Source organism: Raphanus sativus, chromosome 3 (genome assembly GCF_000801105.2).
Source record: "Raphanus sativus cultivar WK10039 chromosome 3, ASM80110v3, whole genome shotgun sequence".
NCBI classification, from domain to species: Eukaryota; Viridiplantae; Streptophyta; class Magnoliopsida; order Brassicales; family Brassicaceae; genus Raphanus; species Raphanus sativus.
The window spans coordinates 2,965,776-2,988,212 of record NC_079513.1 but is presented as its reverse complement, the minus strand read 5'-3'; the positions used below and the strand labels follow the sequence as shown (position 1 = coordinate 2,988,212).

At 32.5% G+C, this 22,437-nt stretch overlaps 1 protein-coding gene and 1 pseudogene across 1 annotated transcript; both read right to left on the bottom strand.

The window, feature by feature from the left end:
* Positions 1–633: 633 nt before the first annotated feature.
* On the bottom strand, positions 634–3,608 carry LOC108844877 (cellulose synthase A catalytic subunit 3 [UDP-forming]-like; annotated as a pseudogene).
* A 17,346-nt stretch (positions 3,609–20,954) lies between these two features.
* Positions 20,955–21,747, bottom strand: LOC108845773 (putative lipid-binding protein AIR1). Its single transcript, XM_018618949.2, has one exon. The coding sequence runs from the start codon at positions 21,654–21,656 to the stop codon at positions 21,252–21,254; it is 405 nt and encodes a 134-aa protein (XP_018474451.1). The 5' UTR covers positions 21,657–21,747; the 3' UTR covers positions 20,955–21,251.
* Between the last annotated feature and the right edge of the window lie 690 nt (positions 21,748–22,437).

Genomic DNA, 22,437 nt, shown 5'->3' with positions numbered 1-22,437 from the left:
TTAAATCGGATTGTTTCAAAAAAAAAATGTAAATCGGATCTTCCGACCCAGATTTATTTCCATAATTTTATTAAATTTATAATATTTTGACATTTCTATTTGAATTTATAATTTTATTGTATATATATATATATATCCAACAATTATGAAAATATAAATGATTTAAAAAAAATCTTATTTTGTCTTGCACAACAATTTGAAATTAAAATTTAAAGCTTGTTTGTTAATATCTGAAAATATATAGACTGGTAAGCAAATTCAATGAAAAGGTAATAAAACTTTAGTTGTGATTCATTACTCTATATATCTTTTATATGTGAGTTTTCACTAAAGAACGGTTAAACTCCACTTATTTATATTTTAGTTATACATTATATTTATTTATTTATTTTGTTACAATTGAAATATTTTCATTCATGGGCAGTTTTGTATATGTTTATTTACTTTTTGGGTGGAATCGTATAATGAAGAAGAATAAAAAACAAAACAATATGAATAACAGAGTTTCATTCCTGGTTTGGTGGATGACAAAGAGGCACCTTCTGCCTTTCAGAGAAGGAAGTATGGCTTGGAATAAAATTGTAAGTCTCTTGACCCAAAGAAACCTCTAACTCTAAGAAAGACAGAATATTTCTACTTCGCGATAAATGAAACCTGCATAATGACATTTACCTGCATTAGTCAAAAAGAAAATAAGAAAAGAAATGAAACCTGCCTATAATGATAAATTCATTGCATCTAACTTACCCAGCTATAACAAAGACAATTTGGCACATGATGAATAGAATCCACGCATCATTAAGTCAAGCCTATACAGTTAAACTTATTAAACTATGCATACATCCTCAGATGTCTCTCACCGATTTCAAGAATGTTGATAAGCTATCAACATGTTCTTCTATGCTGAACTCTAATTGCATGTTGATCATAGAAGTTGTATGTAAAAGTAGAGAAAATTAAGAGAGAATCGTACCATGACCAGTAGCTTAGCTCCTTTCATAATTTTCACATGTCACCAAACCCACAACAAATGTGTAGTTTATTCTCGGGACTATACACTATAGATAGGTAATGAAACCCAAACCAATGTGATCATCTTATAAACATACTTCTACTTCAAAATTTTCTTATTACCGGTTTCTTATGTAAGCCTCTGAAACCAAAAAACAAAGCAGTCACCAAGTCATATGAACATGAACATAATCAGTACTATACTAAAGGGAGACCTTGAAACTGCTAGTTTCTCCACCATTCGTCTATGCCTACGCCACTCCACCTCATTTCCAGTATACCCGTGGCGAAAATGGACAGAAACCATATACTTGCAATGTTGCTAATCTGGAACAATAGAACGAAAAGATATTAATTTTTTAAACGTAGTTAGAGATTGTTCAATAGACATAGAGATAGAGGTGTCAAACCTGAGGGATGATGAACTGGTTGGTGAGGAGCCAAACGGAGGGCAATGTACAATTCAAGAGAAGAGGGACGGAGGTGAGTGGGTAGATGGTGGTGTTCGCATACGCAAACCTCTCTAGAAACTTAAGCCTTCCACTGTAACCATACCATATAGGACAATGCCGACTGAAGAGAATCTCAACGGAACCTAGAGCCCACCTCAGCACTTGGTTCAGACGGTCTGAAAGATTGATAGGAGCAGTAGCAGACCCCTTGAAAGCAGGAAGTTTTGGCATACAGTAAATGGATCGCCATCCACGGGCATGCATCTTGAACCCAGTCAAAATATCTTCTGTCACAGAACCATAGATCCATCCAATCTGGAGAAAGGCAAAACAAAAGATATACAAAGTGAGTGGCAAAGTGGGGAATCTCAGAACATTGCGGTTTCATCTTAGGAGTTAAAATGAAAAAAACTACCTCCATTCCCCAATCTGACTTATCCACGTAACCACAACTAATGACATGGATAGCCTCTTTTAGAAGGTTTTCAGGAGTTTCTGTAGGAGGAACACCGCAATTTTCCATTAGGGTAGAAGCAACAAAAACAGCAGAATGTCCAAATCGCTTCTCCAGGCTCATTTGCGACATCAAGAGCGCCTTTTCATCGTCAAATCCAGCACCTGAGTTTCACAAATGTCAAATAGTTGGGACATGAAATTATTTAGACAATGTAAGCATTTTGCACCAAAATTTAGCAATTAAAATTAATAGACAAATAACCCTTCTCCCCTAACTTGAAACTTGAAAGCCAAAGAAGAAATAAAAAGCAGTTGCAGTTGTACCTTCAACTCCCTCTTAATGTCATCGAGGTTGAAAACAGGAACAGTTGAGTCAGTATGCCTGCCAGATTTCTTTTTGTCTGACTCTTTCTTAGATTTGGAATTCTTCTTTCTTGATCCACCACAGAGCTTAGATAAAACACGTGGCTTCTTGTGCTTTACTTTTATTGGAGGTTCATAACCATATAATGCTGTTCTGTTGAAAACACACCCAGTTCCCACATATACAGGTCCTTGAATCCCATCCAAACCTCTCAAGTTAATCTGGAAAGCATATCACGGAAAACAATAAGAAAACTCAAGAAACTGAATTTGAAAAAAGAACAAATGTATATTAATGTCTAAAACCAATTTGAAAGAAGAACAAAAAAAATAGACGTAAGTATAGGTAAGTATGACTTACATCAAAGAAGATGGTATTACGATTAGCATATCTATCGTTCTTATCAATACCATCGAATCTTTGTGGGTACTGAACATAACAAACTTGCTTCCCTAGGTTTGGGTCCATCAGGAAGCACATTGCTTCTCTCAAGGCCTTGCTGTTATTTATGTAATGATCACAATCAAGATTCAAGATGAAAGGTCCATTGGTAAGTACTGCTGATGAATTAAAGGAAGTATTTTTACCTTTTATCAAATGTCCTTTCTTTGATTTTCCAAGTCTGCTTTCTATGTTCCTCCTTTTTCTCTTTATGGTGGGTTTTATCATGAATTCTCTTCAGTTTCATATTATCATATTTTGCCCTGCTAAAACTCAAAAACGGTAACAATATTTGAAAGTTAAAATGTATTATAACAAAAAAGAAAAACCCTTTGGAAGAGGAAAATGCACAGAGAAACAATAAGTTTCATCACAACAACTAAATGGTTCAGGGAAGTTGTGCAAGAGATCCCTACCTTCAGTTTTTCTAGGTTTTTACTTCCCCATTCAAAACAAAATCACGTTGAACAAAGAAAAGTAAACGATTCAGCCGAATAAGATTGTCGTTCAGTATGTTAATTGGTGGATTACCCGGAATCAGAGCTGTTACTCAGTCGGACCTGGTGAGATGCCACTGAAATACATGGAAACGGAAGCTTTTCAGGTGGTAAGTTGAGACGTCGTGGCAGAATTCATTGTCATAGATTGCAGTTTTTGCATTATATTTTTTTAATTAGGTTGGATTTAGGTTTAGAGATAGAGCTTTATATAAGAGATTTGTCAAGGGAAGATAGATCTCAACACTGATGAATAGTTTTAATAGCGTCATTGATTGAGAAGGTTACTGGAAAAAAAAACCGAGATTGGAGAAGATGAAGTGGAAGTGTCGGGGAGACTCCGCTTAGATTAGAATCTGAAGAAGCAGGTTTGTGGTCTTGGTGGGCCTACAAATCACGAAACCCACTCTATTTAATAGATCACAAAAAAACCCACAATATCTCAACCATATATCAAATACGAAAGCCCATGGTGACATGGAAAAATAATGTATTCTGATTGGACGATTTTCCAGAGTGACGTGGACACTCTAAAACTCCTTCCTCATTCCCTTTTAGTATAGTACTGATTCCGTTATGGACTTTTGTTCCACTTAAAATTGGGCTGTGTATTGACAATTAAGGCATACCTTGGATACTTTGACGGCTCTTTCATGACTTCTAGCCGTTGTAGTTATGTTTCGGTTTATCTTACCGGAGACCTAGAAATCTGAAAACATTACAGAATCTGGCTTAATTCAAACGTGTCTTTAACGCAATCATTAACAATTACTCCCACTCTTATCACGATTCATCAATTAATGCATTCTCTTAACTTTCTTTTTCTGAATCTTTGACTATAAAAAAGTATAACCTATCCCTGGAATGGACAAGAATTAGGTTCACCATAGGTGAACCTTTAAATTCACCACACTATTTATGACCAATAAAAATGACATGTAGATAATTTAATAAAACACATTAAATTTATTTTAAAATAGTTAAAAAGGAATAATGTCAATTCTAAACCACAAATCTTAATTTTTAAACCCTAAACATTAATTTCTAAATCCAAACCCTATACCCTAAATCAAAATTCTATACCCTAAACCTAAATCCTAGACCCTGATCCCAAACCCAAATTCTAAACCCTAAACCCAAACCATAAATCTTAAATCTAAACCAAGTACCCAAAACCCAAATCGTAGACCCAAAACCCAAACCTTATACCCTAAACCCAAATTTTATACCCTAAACCCAAATCGTAAACCCTAAACCTAAACCGTATATCCTAAACCAAAATCCTAGACCTTAAATCCAAACCGTAAACCCTAAAATTTACGGTTTAGGGTTTACGGTTTGTGTTTAAGATCTAGGATTTGGGTTTAGGGTATACGGTTTGGGTTTAGGGTCTAGGATTTGGGTTTAGGGTCTAGGATTTGGATTTAGGATATTAGATTTAGATTTAAGGTTTATGGTTTGGGTTTAGGGTCTAAGATTTAGGTTTATGGTTTGGGTTTAGGATCTAAGATTTGGGTTTAGGGTATAGGATTTTGGTTTAGGATATAGAGTTTGGATTTAGAAATTAATAATTAGGGTTTAAAAATTAAGATTTGTGTTTTAGAATTGGCATTATTCTTTTTTAACTATTTTAAAATAAATTTATAATGTTTTATTTAATTATCTACATGTCATTTTCATTGGTCATAAATGGTGTGGTGAATTTAAAGGTTCACCATAGGGGGTGAACCTAAGTCTTGTCCCCCTGAAATTCATATGTTCAATTCTCTCAATCATAAACTTCTCAAAAAAAATCAGTGATAATGGTTAACTCCGCTGCTATTATAGTTTGAGGATTGTCGAGCAACCCATGCTCTTCGATATATATCTTGAAAGGTTTTGTTTAATGATGGTTTGCAGATTACTATGCGTTACTTGTTGTTGAAGCTTGATTACTATGCGTTTTAGAAGCATGGTCTGGGAATCTTCTACAACGGCTGACTTAATCTCCAAAGATAGCTCGGTGGGTTCGTCTCGTGCTCTGTATTGTAATATGTATCGTCATTGACGTTGAATCGAAGAACAGAGGTCAGAGAACGTTGGCTCTGTCGTGAAACAGCTTGCTATCTATAATAGCTGCATATACAGAGGATCCAAACACCTTAGGCATGGTTGCTGGAGCTATTGCTGATCTTTGTTGCAACGGTGATAATAACACCAATAATCTTAAGTTGTAATCTAATATTCTGGGATGATTACAGGAGGCTACAACATCTACTGACAAATGAGAAATTTGAATTTTCCAAAGAGAGTATTTTAAAACAATTTCTAGAGTCTATGTATATTATATGCGCAAAGAACAAATAGGTAACCACATTTTAGTGTACATACTCCCCCTTTCTTTGTTTATCTGCATGTGAAACTTGATATTAAGTGACCCACAATCTCTTCATATTGAATTAGGAATAATGTAAGCCAGAGTTGAAATAAGTGTTTGCTTGATCAGATCATATCAAAATTATTATTTTCCATATTTCTACATTTGTTTTGTTACTGAGATGGTTTTTTTTTGCAGTCATTTGTTGTATGAGTCGAGCTTCTTTTTACAGCAATCGAAGAATGAATGCTCCAGATGTTGCTTATCAAGTTCTCCGTCAAGTTGATAAATTGTTCAGTAATAGTAAGCATGCTGCTGCACGTAAGAATTTGTCAGTCAAGGTAATAGTTTTTATTCTTTCTAATTTCTACCTACCCTCCTCTGCTTATACATCAAATTTGATGCCTATACATAAGCTTTGATCACTGGTACCAGTACCGACTCATGGCAAATCTACTTTTCAGAATAACCAAGAGATTAATCATCAATAGTTTTGGGATTTTCAAATAAACTAATAATGCCTCAGGGTGAAGATGAGTCAATTGATGGGGAGTTGCTCCAAAGCGCTTACATTATAACACTAACACCATTTGACTCTTATACATTCTCTCTGGTAACCATGCTTCTGACAGTGGGTTGACTCCAGTGTGACAAATGGTTTCAATGATTGGTGCTCTATTTGAAGGTGCATCACTTGAAATTCTCATTTCTAAGATTCATCCAGATATTAAATTTTAGAAATTCAACTTGGCTTCGCAGTTAGAAAACAGAGACTACCCTCAACAGCTGCAAAGGAAGCTGAAGAATATACCCTCAACAGCTGCAAAGGAAGCTTCAAAGTCATGAAAAAACATCTGCAATGTGGTAAACACACTCTTCTTATATCACACAACACATGATAAAGAATATACTTTTATGTTCGTATTGAAAATTTGATTAAACAGATGATTTGTACGTGAGAGAGAGAGAGAGAGAGAGAGAGAGAGAGAGAGAGAGAGAGAGAGAGAGAGAGAGAGAGAGAAGAAGAGAGAGAGAGAGAGAGAGAGAGAGAGAGAGAGAGAGAGAGAGAGAGAGAGAGAGAGAGAGAGAGAGAGAGAGAGAGAGAGAGGCCTGCGACTTCGGATAATCGGTTCGGTTCTGGATAAGATCCATTCGGTTCCGTATATTTCGGTTATTTAGAAAGTGTATCCAGATAGTGTCCGATTGAATTTTGGTTCGGATTCGGTTTCCTAGCGGTTCTGGATCGGTTCGAGTATATAATTTTAAACCCGAAATAATATATTTTTATTTATTTTTCTACTTTATTTTTTTTATTCTTTTAGAGAAAAATAAATTGAAAACAGATATATATATATATATATATATATATTAGTAAAATGTAAATAAATCATATATTAGTAAAATGTAAATAAATACAACAAAATTATAGTAGCCTAGTGGTATTGTACATGCTATTTTACTTTCCACTCCCGGGTTCGACTCTCATGAGATACATATTTATGTGTTTTTACATATAATTCGGATATCCATTCGGTTCCGGGTAAAAATCCGATTCGACCCGATATCTATAGTTAAATATAATTTGGTCTATCGGGTAAATTTGGCTTACCCAATCTGATCCAAACCAGTTCGATTTTAGATCGGTTCTGGTTCGGATAATTGGATATGGGTAAAAGTCCCAGACCTACGTAGAAGTAGTGTTTGTGTGTTGGGGATTTTCTATTTGGAAACTCTTTTTAGTTGTAAGCAGTGATTTCTTATGCTAAATTCATTGTATTATCGCACCACTTCAATTTACCGCCAAACTAAGTTTTAAAAACTGAAAACATAAAGCACTACGATTTTCTTTGGTCGACAACACCATAATCTAAATTTAGCTTTCTCCCTCGATTTCGTACCAAAAAACGACATAAGTTTGAGTTTACATGCTTTCAACCAATAAAATGACTCTTATCCTAAAATAACAGTCATCGTATTATTAAGTCAAACCACAACAAACCAATTTTTGCACACATGAAAGTTTTCAACCTTAGTTGCCACTATAATTTAATTATTTAAACAAAAATTTAAGTTTTCCATTATTTAAAGAAAAATTTAATTATTTTCTCGCGTAGTCGCTAAGTTAATATTAAGAATATCACATGTTTGAAAAAAGCAACTAAATAGTCATCATTGTTTTCCCCACATAAAGTCCTCTAATCCAAATACCAAAAAAAAAAATCATTTTGAGAAGACTCTTGAAACAAAATTATTTCACGAGATTAGAATTCTTTCTCAAAACCTTTTCAAATATGTTTCCCCTCCACTATTTTCCTTAGTATGCACATGAGATTGATCATCCTTCCAAAAATATATAAAACTACAAAATCCAGTTAACACACTAACAACATTAGAAGTTACTCTTCCAGTACAATAGTCCTCACAATAACATCTATATGCGGCCACATGTTGAAAAATAGCAAATGTATTTACACATTCATTACTTCCAAATACTAATCCATTTAATGAACAATACTTTCATGCAAGAAATACTTACGTAACATCTTTGGCATATAAGTTCAAAAAAAAACATCTTTGGCATATCCCGCTCTACATAACACAATTAACCAATGAGATATTGTCTCATACACAACAAAAACATATACACGATATATAAAACACACAAAATAATGTTCAAAAAAAAAGAGAAGAAGATAAAAACACACAATAAATACAACAAGTAACGAATGGTACGATCGTATTAATCTGAGAAAATTCCTTAAAAATACACAGACTGAATTTCATTTGCTGAAAAAATACACGAACTTTTTAGACTTCCCAAAAAATACACAGATTAATTTTGGTTATCCATAAAATACATGAACTTTTGAATTTTGGAGTTTTCACACTAAGACGTTAACTCTGACTAATAGAACGTTAAGACGCCGTTAAAAGATGTTAACTCTGATTCAAAAGTTTATGTATTTTATAGACAACCAAAATTAGTCCGTATATTTTTTGGAAAGCCTAAAAAGTTCGTGTATTTTTTCAGCAAAGAAAATTTAGTTAGTGTATTTTAAAGGAATTTTCCTATTTGTGTGCAATATCATATTTCTTTTATTTAAGATTTATTATAATATGGTTTAGCAGTTTAGGTTTAGGCATTTTAGCCGGATTCAAAAACTTAAACTGGAACTGACCCGAAAATATTCGGTCGAAAACCAAACCGAAAGTGTACAAGTATTTGTTGGGTCAAAAATTATTCTACTCGAAAGAATCGAAACCAAAAAGAACTGATCCGAATAGACACATATGCAATAAAATCGACCGAATCCAATAAAATTGAACCGTATCCAATATAAACTATATATAAAATCTTATTGGATTCGGGTCGATTTTATTGGATTCGGGTCGATTTTATTGGATCCGGGTCTATTCGAATCAGTTTTTTTCGGTTTTGATTCTTTCAAGTAGAAGAATTTTCGACCCAATAAATACTTGTACACATTCGGTTTGGTTTTGGACCAAATATTTTTGGGTCAGTTCCGGTTCAAGTTTTTGAATCCGGCTAAAATGCATTGACCTAAACTGCTAAACCTGATTATAATAAATCTTAAATAAAAGAAATATGATGTTGCATAAAAAAGGGAAAATTCCTTTAAAATATACAAACTAAATTTTCTTTGCTGAAAAAATACACGAACTTTTTAGGCTTTCCAAAAAATACACAGACTAATTTTGGTTGTCCATAAAATACATAAACTTTTGAATCAAAGTTAACGTCTTCTAACGGCGTCTTAACGTTCTGTTAGTCAGAGTTAGCGTCGTTAAAATCGAGGTGTGAAACCTCCAAAATTCAAAAGTTCATGTATTTTATGAACAACCAAAATTAATCTGTATATTTTTTGAGAAGTCTAAAAAGTTCGTGTATTTTTTCAGCAAATAAAATTTAGTCTGTGTTGTGAATGTGTGTGTCTTATTACTGTAGAATATGAACTCCTTATATAGGGAACTACAAGATGGGCCACTAATGGACCAAAACCTAGTAAGTATCTTTTGGATAAACATCCACCTGAATCAGTCGGTTCATAACACTTCCCCTGGATGTTGAATCCATCTTGAGTTCGCAAGATACCAAATCCTTTTTGGGTTCGTGATACACTTTACCAATTACTTGGTGTTGCCTCATTAAAACCTTACCAGGAAAACCCAGTAGGACAAAACCATGGTGAATGAAAAAGAGTACAACATGTATCACTTCCCCTGATTTGTACCTCCGTATATGCTCTTGAGGTTGGCGCATGAGTAGACTGGTGGTAACTTCATGGGCGCCAAGTCTCTGAGCTGGTCTTCTAATGTGCACGTCCTGGACTGATAGGAAGGTCTCATGGACGTGGTGCTGTTGTAGACATGTTAAAGAAAATTTCCGATGCTGAATCTCCATTCTGCATTCAAGGACTTGGGCTTCTTCATCCTATGGCCAACGTGTGCATATAACTCGTCTGAGATCTATCCATGTATGGATCCAATTTTTATAACCTGTATCATAATCAAAAACAAAACCAAACAAACACATCTTTGGGTTTGGTTAGTATAAAACAATCTCAAACATAACAAAAAAGATATTTCAATCCTGTCCCATTGCCTTTATATTTGGAAATAACTTAAGCTTAGTTCAATGCTTATGTTCGGATGTGTATGGCAAACACATTAAGGCAAGGCGCCAGTAGCACCTTTGGCAAGGGACGTGTATGGATTTATTTCCAATGCCTCATGGTCTGATCATTAACAACATATATGATCATATTGTACTCTGAAGTCATTTAGATGTATAGTATTAAGTTTAGACTTAACTATGGTTTCACTTGTGAATATTTACATCTGGATGTGCCTTGAGTCTTTCTAGACTAAGGACATATGTCTTTGTTCAATCTAGGATCAAAGGATCCGTGACCAATCTTAGATGGTCTTATGACCATGTTCGTCCTTAGGACAAAGTGGGTCAGTACTTGGACCGAGTGAAAACCATTCGACCATGGGTCTTACATTGGTTTGTATCCAGACTAAGGTACAACTTCTTTGTCCTTCTTATGACCTAATGAGTCTATGTCCGGATCTAGGGACTATGGGACTATGTTACCATACAATGGGGCTAGCCATATTTATATAGTAAACATTTAGATTCAATGAACCTTATAGACTTCACACAATGGTTCATGCCTAATGTTTTGTCATCTTTTATATATGCCTTATTGATGCACAAGGATTTCATCTCAAAGTATATTTAAGATACTTACTTTGTAATCCCAAACAATCTTTGTTTGTCCCAAACTTAATCTTTCCCAAAACATTCATTTCAATGCTTTCTTTAGATAGTCTTTTGGGAAGTGTCTACAGAGGTTCCTAGGATATTTTTAGATCATTATCATACACTTATACACTTTAGTTCTCGAGAACTTGTTGCATTTGGCAACTCAATATCCTCTGAGACTTTCATTTCTATTCATTATCCAGTGGACTTATTCATAGTCGGTTTCTACATCCTTTAAACCGAAAATCTAATATCTTTTCTTATGGCCAGACTTACTAGGAATCTATTCATTTGTTGCATCCACCACAAGGAGTATGTCTCCTTTATAATTGATTCCTGGTCTTTGTGAGATTCTTGTGCATATGGTCGTGCCTTATACTTGGCTATCTCACCATGTTTGATTTCTTTTACTCACAGAGAATCATTCATGTCCAACTGGTTTTCTGTCTAGAGGTGTCCGAACTATAGGACCAAAACCTCTCTTTCTTTATGAACTTAACTCCACGTCTCCTTATCCATTTGATCTTAATCTCCTGTTGAATGCATTCATCTATGGACGTGGGTTCATGATCCTCATTAATAATCTCATGTGCTACATTGCATGCATAGTATATAATTAATCTCGAGCTCGTTTGTTCCTTTGAGTCCTAGACATGACTTAACTCTTTGAGGTTTCATTGTAGCCTTCAATACCCTGAAGCTTGGCGTCCCAAGCATCATTAGGTACCTTAGGTACAACCATATCTTATGGTTCCTCATCCGTGGCCACGGCTTTTAGGTTTGTCCATCTTTGGATCGACTATGTCTAGGAGTCCCTCATCCACGGTTTCATTTGCACCTTTCTATATTTATACGAGGGATCTTATCTTTGGAATTCATTGGTCTATCATGTTTTCAAAACATGTCATAGACTTAGTAGCAACCTGATTGTGTCCTTCTTGAACATCAAACGAATTTGGTGCATTCATAGCTGGTATAGATGACTTAGTCATTCTATTCGGGTCATTGGAATCTGGCAATTGTTTAAGCTAGCTTTTGTATACTCTTCTGGACTTTCTAAGTCTCATTCTCTAGTCTGAGGATCTTGCCAATATCAGGATGTATGATTCCATGTAATCTCATTTTATCCAGCTTATTCTTTTCTCCCCTTGATGTTGGATGTTCGGATTCACTGAGGTGACTATCCTTGTACCTGGCCTTTAATCATCCGTGGTTGGCTCAAGGTTCTTATGAACGTGGGAAACTTATATCAAGTCATATCCAACATCTATTCCCATCCTCTCATCTTATATTTCTGTGGTGGAGCGATAGAATTTATAAGTGGCACTTCTTTATGTGCTAAGATGAGGTGTGTCTGGCCTTTGACCCATTTCAATCAATGGGATGGGTATCAATATTCACTTCTGTGTGTGTATGTCCATGTAGAATAAAATGTGGGTTTTTATTCTTATCCTTCCCCCATGGACATATCATTCATTCTTAAAATACTTTTAGAATGTGAATCATGTAAAGATATGTAGCCTTTTAGGCGATTTTTCTTTATGTTCTTGTCCTTTCATTGTGAATATTCGTGTCCACATTGAGTCATGAAATGTTTTCTACATTCTCCATGATCATATAATGTTTATCAAACCCTTTGGGACGTGAGCACTTTAATCTATATTCACTTGAACGTTTTGAAGTAACATGTTTTCCTTTATCCTTAGTTTTAATCCGAATGGGATAAGTCTATCTTTGTTCTTGTGAACTCTTTGATGTATCAATATTGTGTGTGTCCATGTTACATGAAATAATTAACACTTACCCCCACGGACATATCATATTTGGATACTTTTAGCGTGAGTTAACTTAGCTTTTACCATTATACAATCTTCTTTGGGCGGTTTCTATTTAAAGAAACACTTTGTTTCTTTTGCCCATGGATTCATTATGAAACTATCCATTCATCAATTCTTAAGTCTTTCACTTATAAGAATGATTATTGTACACGTCATCTCTTTGTGTACATAGCCTCAAATGTGAATACAATGCACACGACCTCTATATTGTACACGTCCTTTCTTTGTGTACCTTTGAGGCAATAGGATATTTGGTCGTGGATTTTGTGTCTTAAGATGTCTGTGGTTTGATCCACTGTACATCATAAGGGTATTCACATGAATGAACGTTTTGTTTATGATATAAAAGCTTTCATTTCCTGATTCTTTCAAAGATAGCAACCAAAGAAAGTGAATAATGTTTAAAGGAAAATAATAAGGTATGAAATAACTAAGTAAGAACACTAAGGGCTTGATGTCGAGTCATCATGGTGATCTATTCTCTTATGCTTCACTGGATTAATCTTTCTTGTGATCCATCCGACCACACTCTCCTTGATTCATGAGAATATCTTTGACAATTTTCCTTCATATTTCCGAACCATCTTTGCTTTTCTTTTAAAGATTTTATGATAAAGAACAGCTAGATACTTGGGAGTTATGCATCTCTGTCCCGAATGGATTTTCATTCCACAATTATTGCACAACTTAGACCATCCCCCACGTCTATATCCCCTCTTTACATGGTTCGTTTCTAAATCAGCCTTGTCGGTTGGTAGTGCAATAGCCAGTGGCAATGGAGTTGATCCCGTAGTCTTTCTTTCACTACTGCTCATTAGCAACTCATGATTTTGCTCAGCTTGCAACAATCTTGCTATTAGAGATGCATAGGTGGTGAAGCCCATCTCTCTATATTGTTGTAGTAACAATAAGTTGGTAGGGTGAAAGGTGGAGAATGTCTTTTCCAACATATCTTCATCAGTCACTACCTCACCACATAGTTTCATTTCGAAAACTATTTTGAGTAATGCAAAGTTATATTCTCCCATAGACTTATAGTCTTGGAATTTGAGGTTGATCTATTCGTAAGGCTTTTGGTATGTATAACCTCTTGGATACAATTTCTATTCTCTAGATCTGTCCAAAGCTTTGAGGGATCATCGGTCAGATATAGACTTTTGAGTTTTTTCACAAATATGATGGCGAGTGTTCAGGAGTTCTCTTGCGATGCTATCATCTGTGATGCATTCACTGAGTTTATCAGACTCAAGTGTGGTTTTAATATCTTGTGCCCATTGCACATATTGCAAGTAGTTTTCTCCTGAGATTATGATGGAGGAATTCGACATCTGAAATATTTAGTGTTTCATAACTTAGACCTTACTAATATGTTCCGAGGAACTGATTTTAAAATCTAATTTTAGAGAAGTTTTCCAGAAAATTCTATAAAAGGAAACATTCTAAAAATAGAAACTTTCTAAAAATGGAAACTTTCTAGAAATGGAAACTTTCTAAAAATGGAAACTTTCTATCTACCAAAATAGGGTTTATAATATCGATTGGTTTATGGATTTATAAACTGATTTGGTTTAATGTTTTCACAATTCATATTTGGTTTTTATAAGTTCATAAACTGGTTTAGATTAGGGTTTAATAATCGGATATGGTTTAAAGGATTTCATAATCCAATTTGGTTAGGGTTTTATACAAATTTTAATTTCATAAGTTTTATGGTTTGAATATTAATCGGTTCATTTTATAAAATCTAGCAACCTAACGATTTGATTTAAATCAAGCAAGAACAATAGTTCAACTTAGTTCAAATCGCAAACCTCAAATTTCATTTTATAAAATCGGTTTCAAGTTTTCAAAATAGTAACCATGTTCTATCAAGTAATCAAAAGAAGTTTAAATTTTGTTAACTTACCTTAAACTCGATCGATTTTGCTCCTTGGCTTCTCTTTAACCTCAAAGAATCTGACTTTGTTTTCCTTAAACAAATTGATCAAAGAGAAGTTATTAATATGAAAAACAATCAGCTATAAACAAACTAGAAAGAGAAGTTTGCAGCCTTAGGTTTAGTTTCTGATTTTGACGGCGCGGCTTGTAGCTGTCGTAGAGAACGCGTCTGATCACGGACTGAGGTGAGGTCTGCGGCGTTGGATTCTCCTCTTCAATAGCTTCAAATTGATATGTCGCACGTTTTCTGGATCGTTACGGTTTGGGAAAACGATCGATTTGAAGTTGAGTCAAAATTAGGGTTCTTGTGCAATTGACGGTGCGCACTAAAACAGAGCTTGGCGGGGCGTCTTAGATCTGATCGACGCGAGGTTTCCGGATATGGATTCTTCTCTTCAAGATCTTCAAGTTGGTATGTCGCACGTCGTTTGGATCGTTATGGTTTGAGAGAACGATCGATTTGAAGTTGCATCAAAATTAGGGTTCTTGAGCAATTGACGGCGCGTACTAAAACAGAGCGTGCCGGCGCGTCTGAAATCGGATCCTCGCGAGGTTAGCGGCGCTGGCTTCGTATCGTCGAGATCTTCAGATTGATAGGTGGCCCGCCATCTAGGTCGTTACGGTTAGGGAGATATGACTGTTTTAAGATGCGGCTAGTTTTTAAGGTTTGGATGACCTACGAATTATGCTAGGGTTTTGAGCTTAGCTCGTGCTGATAACGTGTTGTGAATGTGTGTGTCTTATTAATGTAGAATATGAACTCCTTATATATGGAACTAGAAGATGGGCCACTAATGGACCAAAACCTAGTAAGTATCTTTTGGATAAACATCCACCTGAACCAGTCGGTTCATAACAGTCTGTGTATTTTTAAGGAATTTTCCCTATTAATCTCCAACCAGGCAACCACCATCACTATGATCGAATATTATGTTTAGTATTATATTTATAAGCTATTAGTTTTAAGTATAATCAGGAAATTAATGAATAAAAAATTATTTAGATGTTAATATATAATAAATAAGTTACATTTGAAGAGGTCAGTGTTAAAAATTATTTTATAAAATTAATCAGTTTCGTTTAAAAATAATCAGTTTCGTTTAAAAAAAATTAATCAGTATCATATATGTATAAATTACAAAAAATAATAAATAAATAATGTAAGTTGTTATAAAATGTTGAAAATTAACGTTACATATAATTCAGGATAAATTAATTAAAAAACATTAAATTGGTTTTAAGGGTAAAATATAAATATATGTTTTGTAAGTATTGTGAATACAAAATGTAAGGTTGTTGTATTGAATTAAATATATTTTTATAAAAATACTAAAATAAAAAGCTCAACCATAATTTTACTATTGATGTACAACTAACTAAATATAGACTTACATAGTCAAACAAAAGACATAATGTAAAATAACCCGATAACAAACAAAAAAATAACTGAAATAAAATTAGAAAACTTATACTAAAACAAACAGATTAAAATATCTACACCGACATAATAGAAATTTCATTAATAATTACAACAATCATCTTAGAAAAATTAAGTTAAATCCTACGAAACTGACTTTGAGTCGTACAACAAACAAATTAATGGAAAAAGTGATAAAATTTTAGAAGAAATTATAAAATAATATTCCATACATGATAAAAAAATAAAAACAAATGTTAAAAAGAAAATGTTACGGAACAAATTCTACGAGTCTGACTTTGAGTCATGTACAACAAACAAATTAATGGGAAAAGTGATAAATTTTTTAAAATAAATAATAAAATAATATTCCATACATAATTAAAATTAAAACAAATGTTAAAAGAAAATAGTATGGAACAAATTCTTCCGCGAAGCGCGGACTTCCCCTAATAAACTATAGAGAAATAAAAAGGTTCAAGCTTAACAAACTCACACATATAACTTAAAAGTTGCCTTCTAAAACTTTAGCCAAGTTTTCAAATTCGCGCCTTCATTTTTAATTGACCCCTTACTAATTTAACATATCAACTTACTGATCCGGCTGACAAATCAGTGTCTTTCTCCTAATGTCTCATTCGGTCTAACATCACTGGATTGAATTATATTAACCGAATAAACACATCACTGTATGCATAAAATAACTAAAATAGATATTGTGAGACTAATTATTTAATATTAAATTTACTACAAACATAAAAATAAATGTGAACAATTACATTTTACAAAACTAAGCATACTGGCATGGGCGGATCTAAAAACTTTTTAAATTGGAGGCACAACACTAAAAACAACATAAAATAAATTTAATTGAGGGCACTTTTACTATTTATCCACTAAATTATAAAGATTTTAATCAAACTAGTTCAAATACTTGAGAAAAAATAAAAAAGAATAGGGGGTACGTAACCCCGTACTCTATAACGTCCATCCGCCACTACATACTGCACGGACACATCCCTAATTTATATTTGTACTTTTCTTTTAATAAGATAGTAGATATAATGTATCATTTAGAAAAGAAACAGTTATGTTACACCAAAAAGAAAGTTATGTACTTAATTTCTTTATAATCCATCCAAATCTCAACTCATATAACCGCTAGATCGAATTTCGATAATAGATTATATATTACAGTATATGTAATAGTTACGTATACACACCTGTAACGTTTGATTGAGTATGAAGGCATCTCAATCAGTGATAAGTCTGGAAAATGCCAAATTTGAGCAATGATAGAAGTCTGAATATGCCAAATTTGATCACGGGAGAGTTCATGCATTTTTTAAGATCAATCGAACTGGAGTTAAGAACAAGTCAAATAATCATAATATAAAGGTATATTTTTCTCTTAGAAAGGTACTGGTTTAATTTTAACAATTAACCAGTAGTTAGTTCATAAAAAAGTACAAATGATGTGACATATGTTTTATATACCGATGACCCCATTAAGTTGTCTGCCTTCTTAATTCAGTTTCAAATGTAAATTTGTTCGTCTCTATTTGCAGATAACTAATGTGTAAACGCAAACACCAAAAAAGTGGTAAACAACAACAAAATAAATAAAAGATAACAATAAAATTAGCAGAAAATGGTACACAAAAAGTTGAGTATTCTAATTTATAGGGAATATTTGGAAAAATACACTCAAATAAGATTATAGTTTGAAAACTACACCACTCTTTAAGCTTTTGGAAAAATACACTTATATTTGTCAATTCTAATTAATTTTATATTTAAAGTAACAGTTTAATAAATGATGATTGTTTTTAAAAAATCTCTAGAATATTTACACAATATCTTTTTAATACATCTTAAATTTTTTATTGTGTAAAAAAAAACTCAAGACGACATCTTTATTTCTGTTTTCCTTTACAATTTTTTCTCTAGCTTCACAAATTCTTCCCTTCATTAAGAGGTCTGTTGATACAAGAATAAAATCATTGACTCTAACTAATTTATAGGGGTTTTATATCACAAAAAGAACAAGCCAATGAATGATAATCCCTTTTTCAAAATGTTGTTAGATCACATCACATTCAGAGTCAAAAAAATTAAGTATATATGTGAATATGCATTTAGAAGCTTGGTGGATAATGACTTCTAGAAAAATGTATATTTTGTACAGAATGCAAACAAATATGACTTGTTCACATATTGTAAAAAAAAATACTATATAAACTTCATGAATTTTGGTAAAGTCAAAACAAATCATATTTTTTTTATTTTATAATATTTTGTTATTGTACAATTTTAAATGGTAAAATAAAATATTTATCCCAACACACAAATTTATCTTAAACATAAATAATTATATATATTCTATTAAAATAACAACATGATCTATTGATATAGGTTTTGTCCAATTATTTTAATACAATTATTAAAATATTTTATTAATCACTAAAAATATTTTACAAAAATATGATTACAAAGAAAAACAAAATATGATTCAAAACATAAAAATATAAAAATTCAGTTTCTAAAAAAATGTAAAACAAAAAATATATGCTCTTTCGCCTTTGGAATGACGGGTCAAATCTAGTTTTTATGTTTTGAATTTATATCTCAGTTATTGAAATATTTAATCTGGGTTAAAAAATCAACTCACATTGAAGAAAATGTATTAAAAAAATAGATGTAATTTTCAAATATCAAACTATTAGTGTAGTAATTTACCAATTATCACATTGCACGTATTGACCACACTGTTATACAGATTGATTACAAAATTAGTATATACACATTTTCCTTTTTCTAATTTTTGAAACTGGTACGTATTGACCACATTGTTATACATATTGATGACAAAATTAGTAAATACACACTTTCTTTTGCCTAATCGGAAATGGTCGAATGCTACATGTGATCGATTCTCATAACTAAATAAGTAAAACATGTTTTTCTGTTAGGCTATTTAGATATCATTTCATTTTAGTTTTTCGGATTGACAAATAAGAGCTTGATTGACAGAGCATTAACATAAACATTATGATTGTTATTATTCAATCAATATTTATTACAATAACATTTAAAATATATAGCATTTACAAGATACTAATGATTTCCAAATGCTATTTGATCTATGCTCTTTTTTTTACAGCATTTACATTTAGAATATATAAAAAATTAAAAATAATTTTATATAATTTATTTATTTTTATTTAATAATACAAAATTATGTTTATATAAAAATTATGTTTTTAAAAATAAAAATTTCAGATTAAATATTTTTAAATTTTTGAAAAGAACAATATTTCGTATTTAAAAGATAATATAATTTATATAGTTACAAATATCATTCATTATTTTAATAAAAAGAATAATACATATTTATTTATTATATATTATAAAATAAACATATCTATATTATTTAAAAATAAATAAATCATATGTCAAATATTAATTTTTATTATAATATTACATATGAATCATTTACTCCTCTACCAATAAATAAATAATGATAATTTATATATAAATTATATATAACTAATTTATTTTATTTAATAATAATCTTTATATCCAAAAAATAAATTTTATATTTTAAATCAATTTTACAGTTATTTTTTAAATAATAATATTTCACATTTAAAATTTAATTCAATTTACATAGTTAAATAAGATTTATTATTTTAATAAGAAAATATATTATATATATTTTATAGTTTAATTTATATTATTTTAAAATAAATATATTATATACTAACTTTTATGACAATTTTAAAATTATATGTTGTTACTGATATACCAATCATCTTATTAAAAACTTTAATAAGAACATACAACTTCTGCACTGCAACATAATGCTTCTACAGCATACTAGTATTGTTTCTTCATCAGCTGTACAGCATCGAGAGAGTATGTGAGAAAGAGAACAAAAATGCAGAGCGAGAGGAAAATAAAAAGAGATCCTATTGTCTCCACTTTCTCCGGTCATGTTGTTTTAGTTGTCTTAATTTCTTTTCTTCTTCTAGATGGTATTTTAATATGGGATTTGAACTTTGAAATCTCAGATCTAAAGCGAGAGTATCAAATCGGGTTCTGTCGACTCCGATCTTATCAGATCTGGTGATAAGTCTTTGGTTACTGGCTGTATTAATAAGTTTTGTACGGTAAGCTCTTCGAGGCTTTGCCATGGTGTGGTGGCCCGTGGTTAGCCCAGTGGCGGACCCAGCACTTAAGTTTACCTGTGTCATAATATAGATTTTTTGAAAAAATTGTAAAAGAGTGTCAATTGGAAGAATTGAACCTGGGTTGAGGGGTGTCAAAACCTGCTATATTGCCATTTACGCTACTAAATCAACACTGTTATCCATACAAAACAGTTATTTATTATCATCTAACCTGTGTCAGCTGACCCACCTAATCTCTTAGTGGGTCCGCCTCTGGGTTAGCCCATTCAAAGTCCGATGGCAGAGGGTGTTTACAGCGAAGATTTCATTAGTAAACGTGACGCTCTAGTTTCTATCATTATCACTTTGATTACCATCTAGGGTTGTTAGTCTTTGGTATTTTGTAGATTATTGTGCTTGTCTCATGGTTTGGTTTGTGAATCTTGGTGGCGACCCAAAATGTCTCAGGTTGATTTGGTGTCTTGCTTATGGTCGTTTAGCTTCTGGGGTGTTTCTTTAGCAACTGCCGGCTTGTTGCTTCGGTTTTAAATTTCATCTAAATTGCCGACTTAGTTATCTTTCTTTTGGTATATAGTTTCCATGTTTCAGACTTGTAACCATCCATGTTTGGGTTTCTAATGTTTCAAACTTGTAACCGCCCATGTTTGGGATTGTAATGTTGTTGATTAATAAAATTTCAGATGACAAGATGACAAAAAAAAGACAACAACATCGATTGGTACTTTTATTAATCAAATGCAAAAGAAACAAATACAACAGATATGGATGAACAATGAAGCAAAAGAAGTATAAACTTGCAGATAACACACACAAACCCATACATAATCCATATTATTGCATGTGAACGTTACATTCACCGTTTAAAACAATCCAAGAGAAATACGTACAACAGAAAATAATCACCAATTAAAAAACCACAAGAAGACAAGGTAATAAGTTCAAGCATTCGTAAACCTTATGATTTTTTTCTTAAGGTTGGCTTTAGATAAGTATTCAACTTATGCGCATAGGAAATTCTTTGGAGCATTTCTACTACAAACATTAAGGAGTACGCTCAGATTGATGGGAAGGTTAAGGTTGATGCCAAGAATGCTAGCTTTGAGCATGGTACAGAGACAGACCGCAGCCTCAAGGTCAGCCAAGCCTGCAATGAGAGAGCAGCATGGCTTTACGGGTGGGTTTCCCAATTTTAGGTTCACTAGATTGAGCACATTAGCGCAAACACCTAGCTGTAGGGAATCTTTAGGACAAGAGCCTGTGCTTGGGGTGCTTGGGGTGCTTGGGGTGCTTGGGGTGCTTGGGGTCGCTGGCGTGGGGATGCACTTGTAGCATGTAGCAGAAGTGTAAGTGAAGAAGAGGAGGTTGACAGCAAGGAAGAGTGAAAGAGAGGTTCTTGGAGCCATTTGTTTGTAGCGGAAATGTTCTAACAAAGACTAAGAATTAGTAGTGTGTTTATTTTTCTTGGAGATCGGGTGGAGATAAATGGTGAGTGTTACTGGGTATTTATAGAATTTTCATTAGGAGAGAAATGAAAAGGTTTATTGGTATTTTACTACAAGATATTAGGTGACAAATTTTCATATTTATGATTTTATTATATAAAGGAGACTTAGTGTTTCAAAAAAAAAAAGGAGACTTAATTGTCATTTTCCAAAATTAGCTGGCAATCATAAACAGAATACGGTACTAATTAACGCTTTAGTTAGAACATCTTCAAAAGAGATTCTATAACTTTAAGTATGAAGTTTTTTTTGTTCTCCAAAAAAAAATTTCAAAACTTCAAAACTTCAAATTTCAAAACTTCAAATTTGAAGTTTTAAGTAGTGAAACTTCAAATATAGAGCGTTACTACTCAAAATTTCAAATTTGAAGTTTCATATTTTTCGTTGCATTTTGATCCTTACTTTTACATATTATATTTATTATTCTTAAATATTTTGTCATTTAATCTTTTTGATCCTTCAAAATTTTATAACTCACAAATATTTAAAATTTGCTTTTATAATTTAATTTTTACAAATAAAATTAAATAAAAACTTTAAAATAAGTTTTTTCAAAACTATATTTTAGATAACAACAATATTAGAAAAAAAGCTTGAAAATGCACTAATTGATCAATTTGTAGGAAAATAATTTTATAGAGTAATGTAGTATTTTACTTGTAACTTAATAATGCATTTATAT

Bases quoted from the DNA above. Each gene is read 5' to 3' on its own strand.
- LOC108845773 (XM_018618949.2), bottom strand. From the start codon at position 21,656: ATGGCTCCAAGAACCTCTCTTTCACTCTTCCTTGCTGTCAACCTCCTC.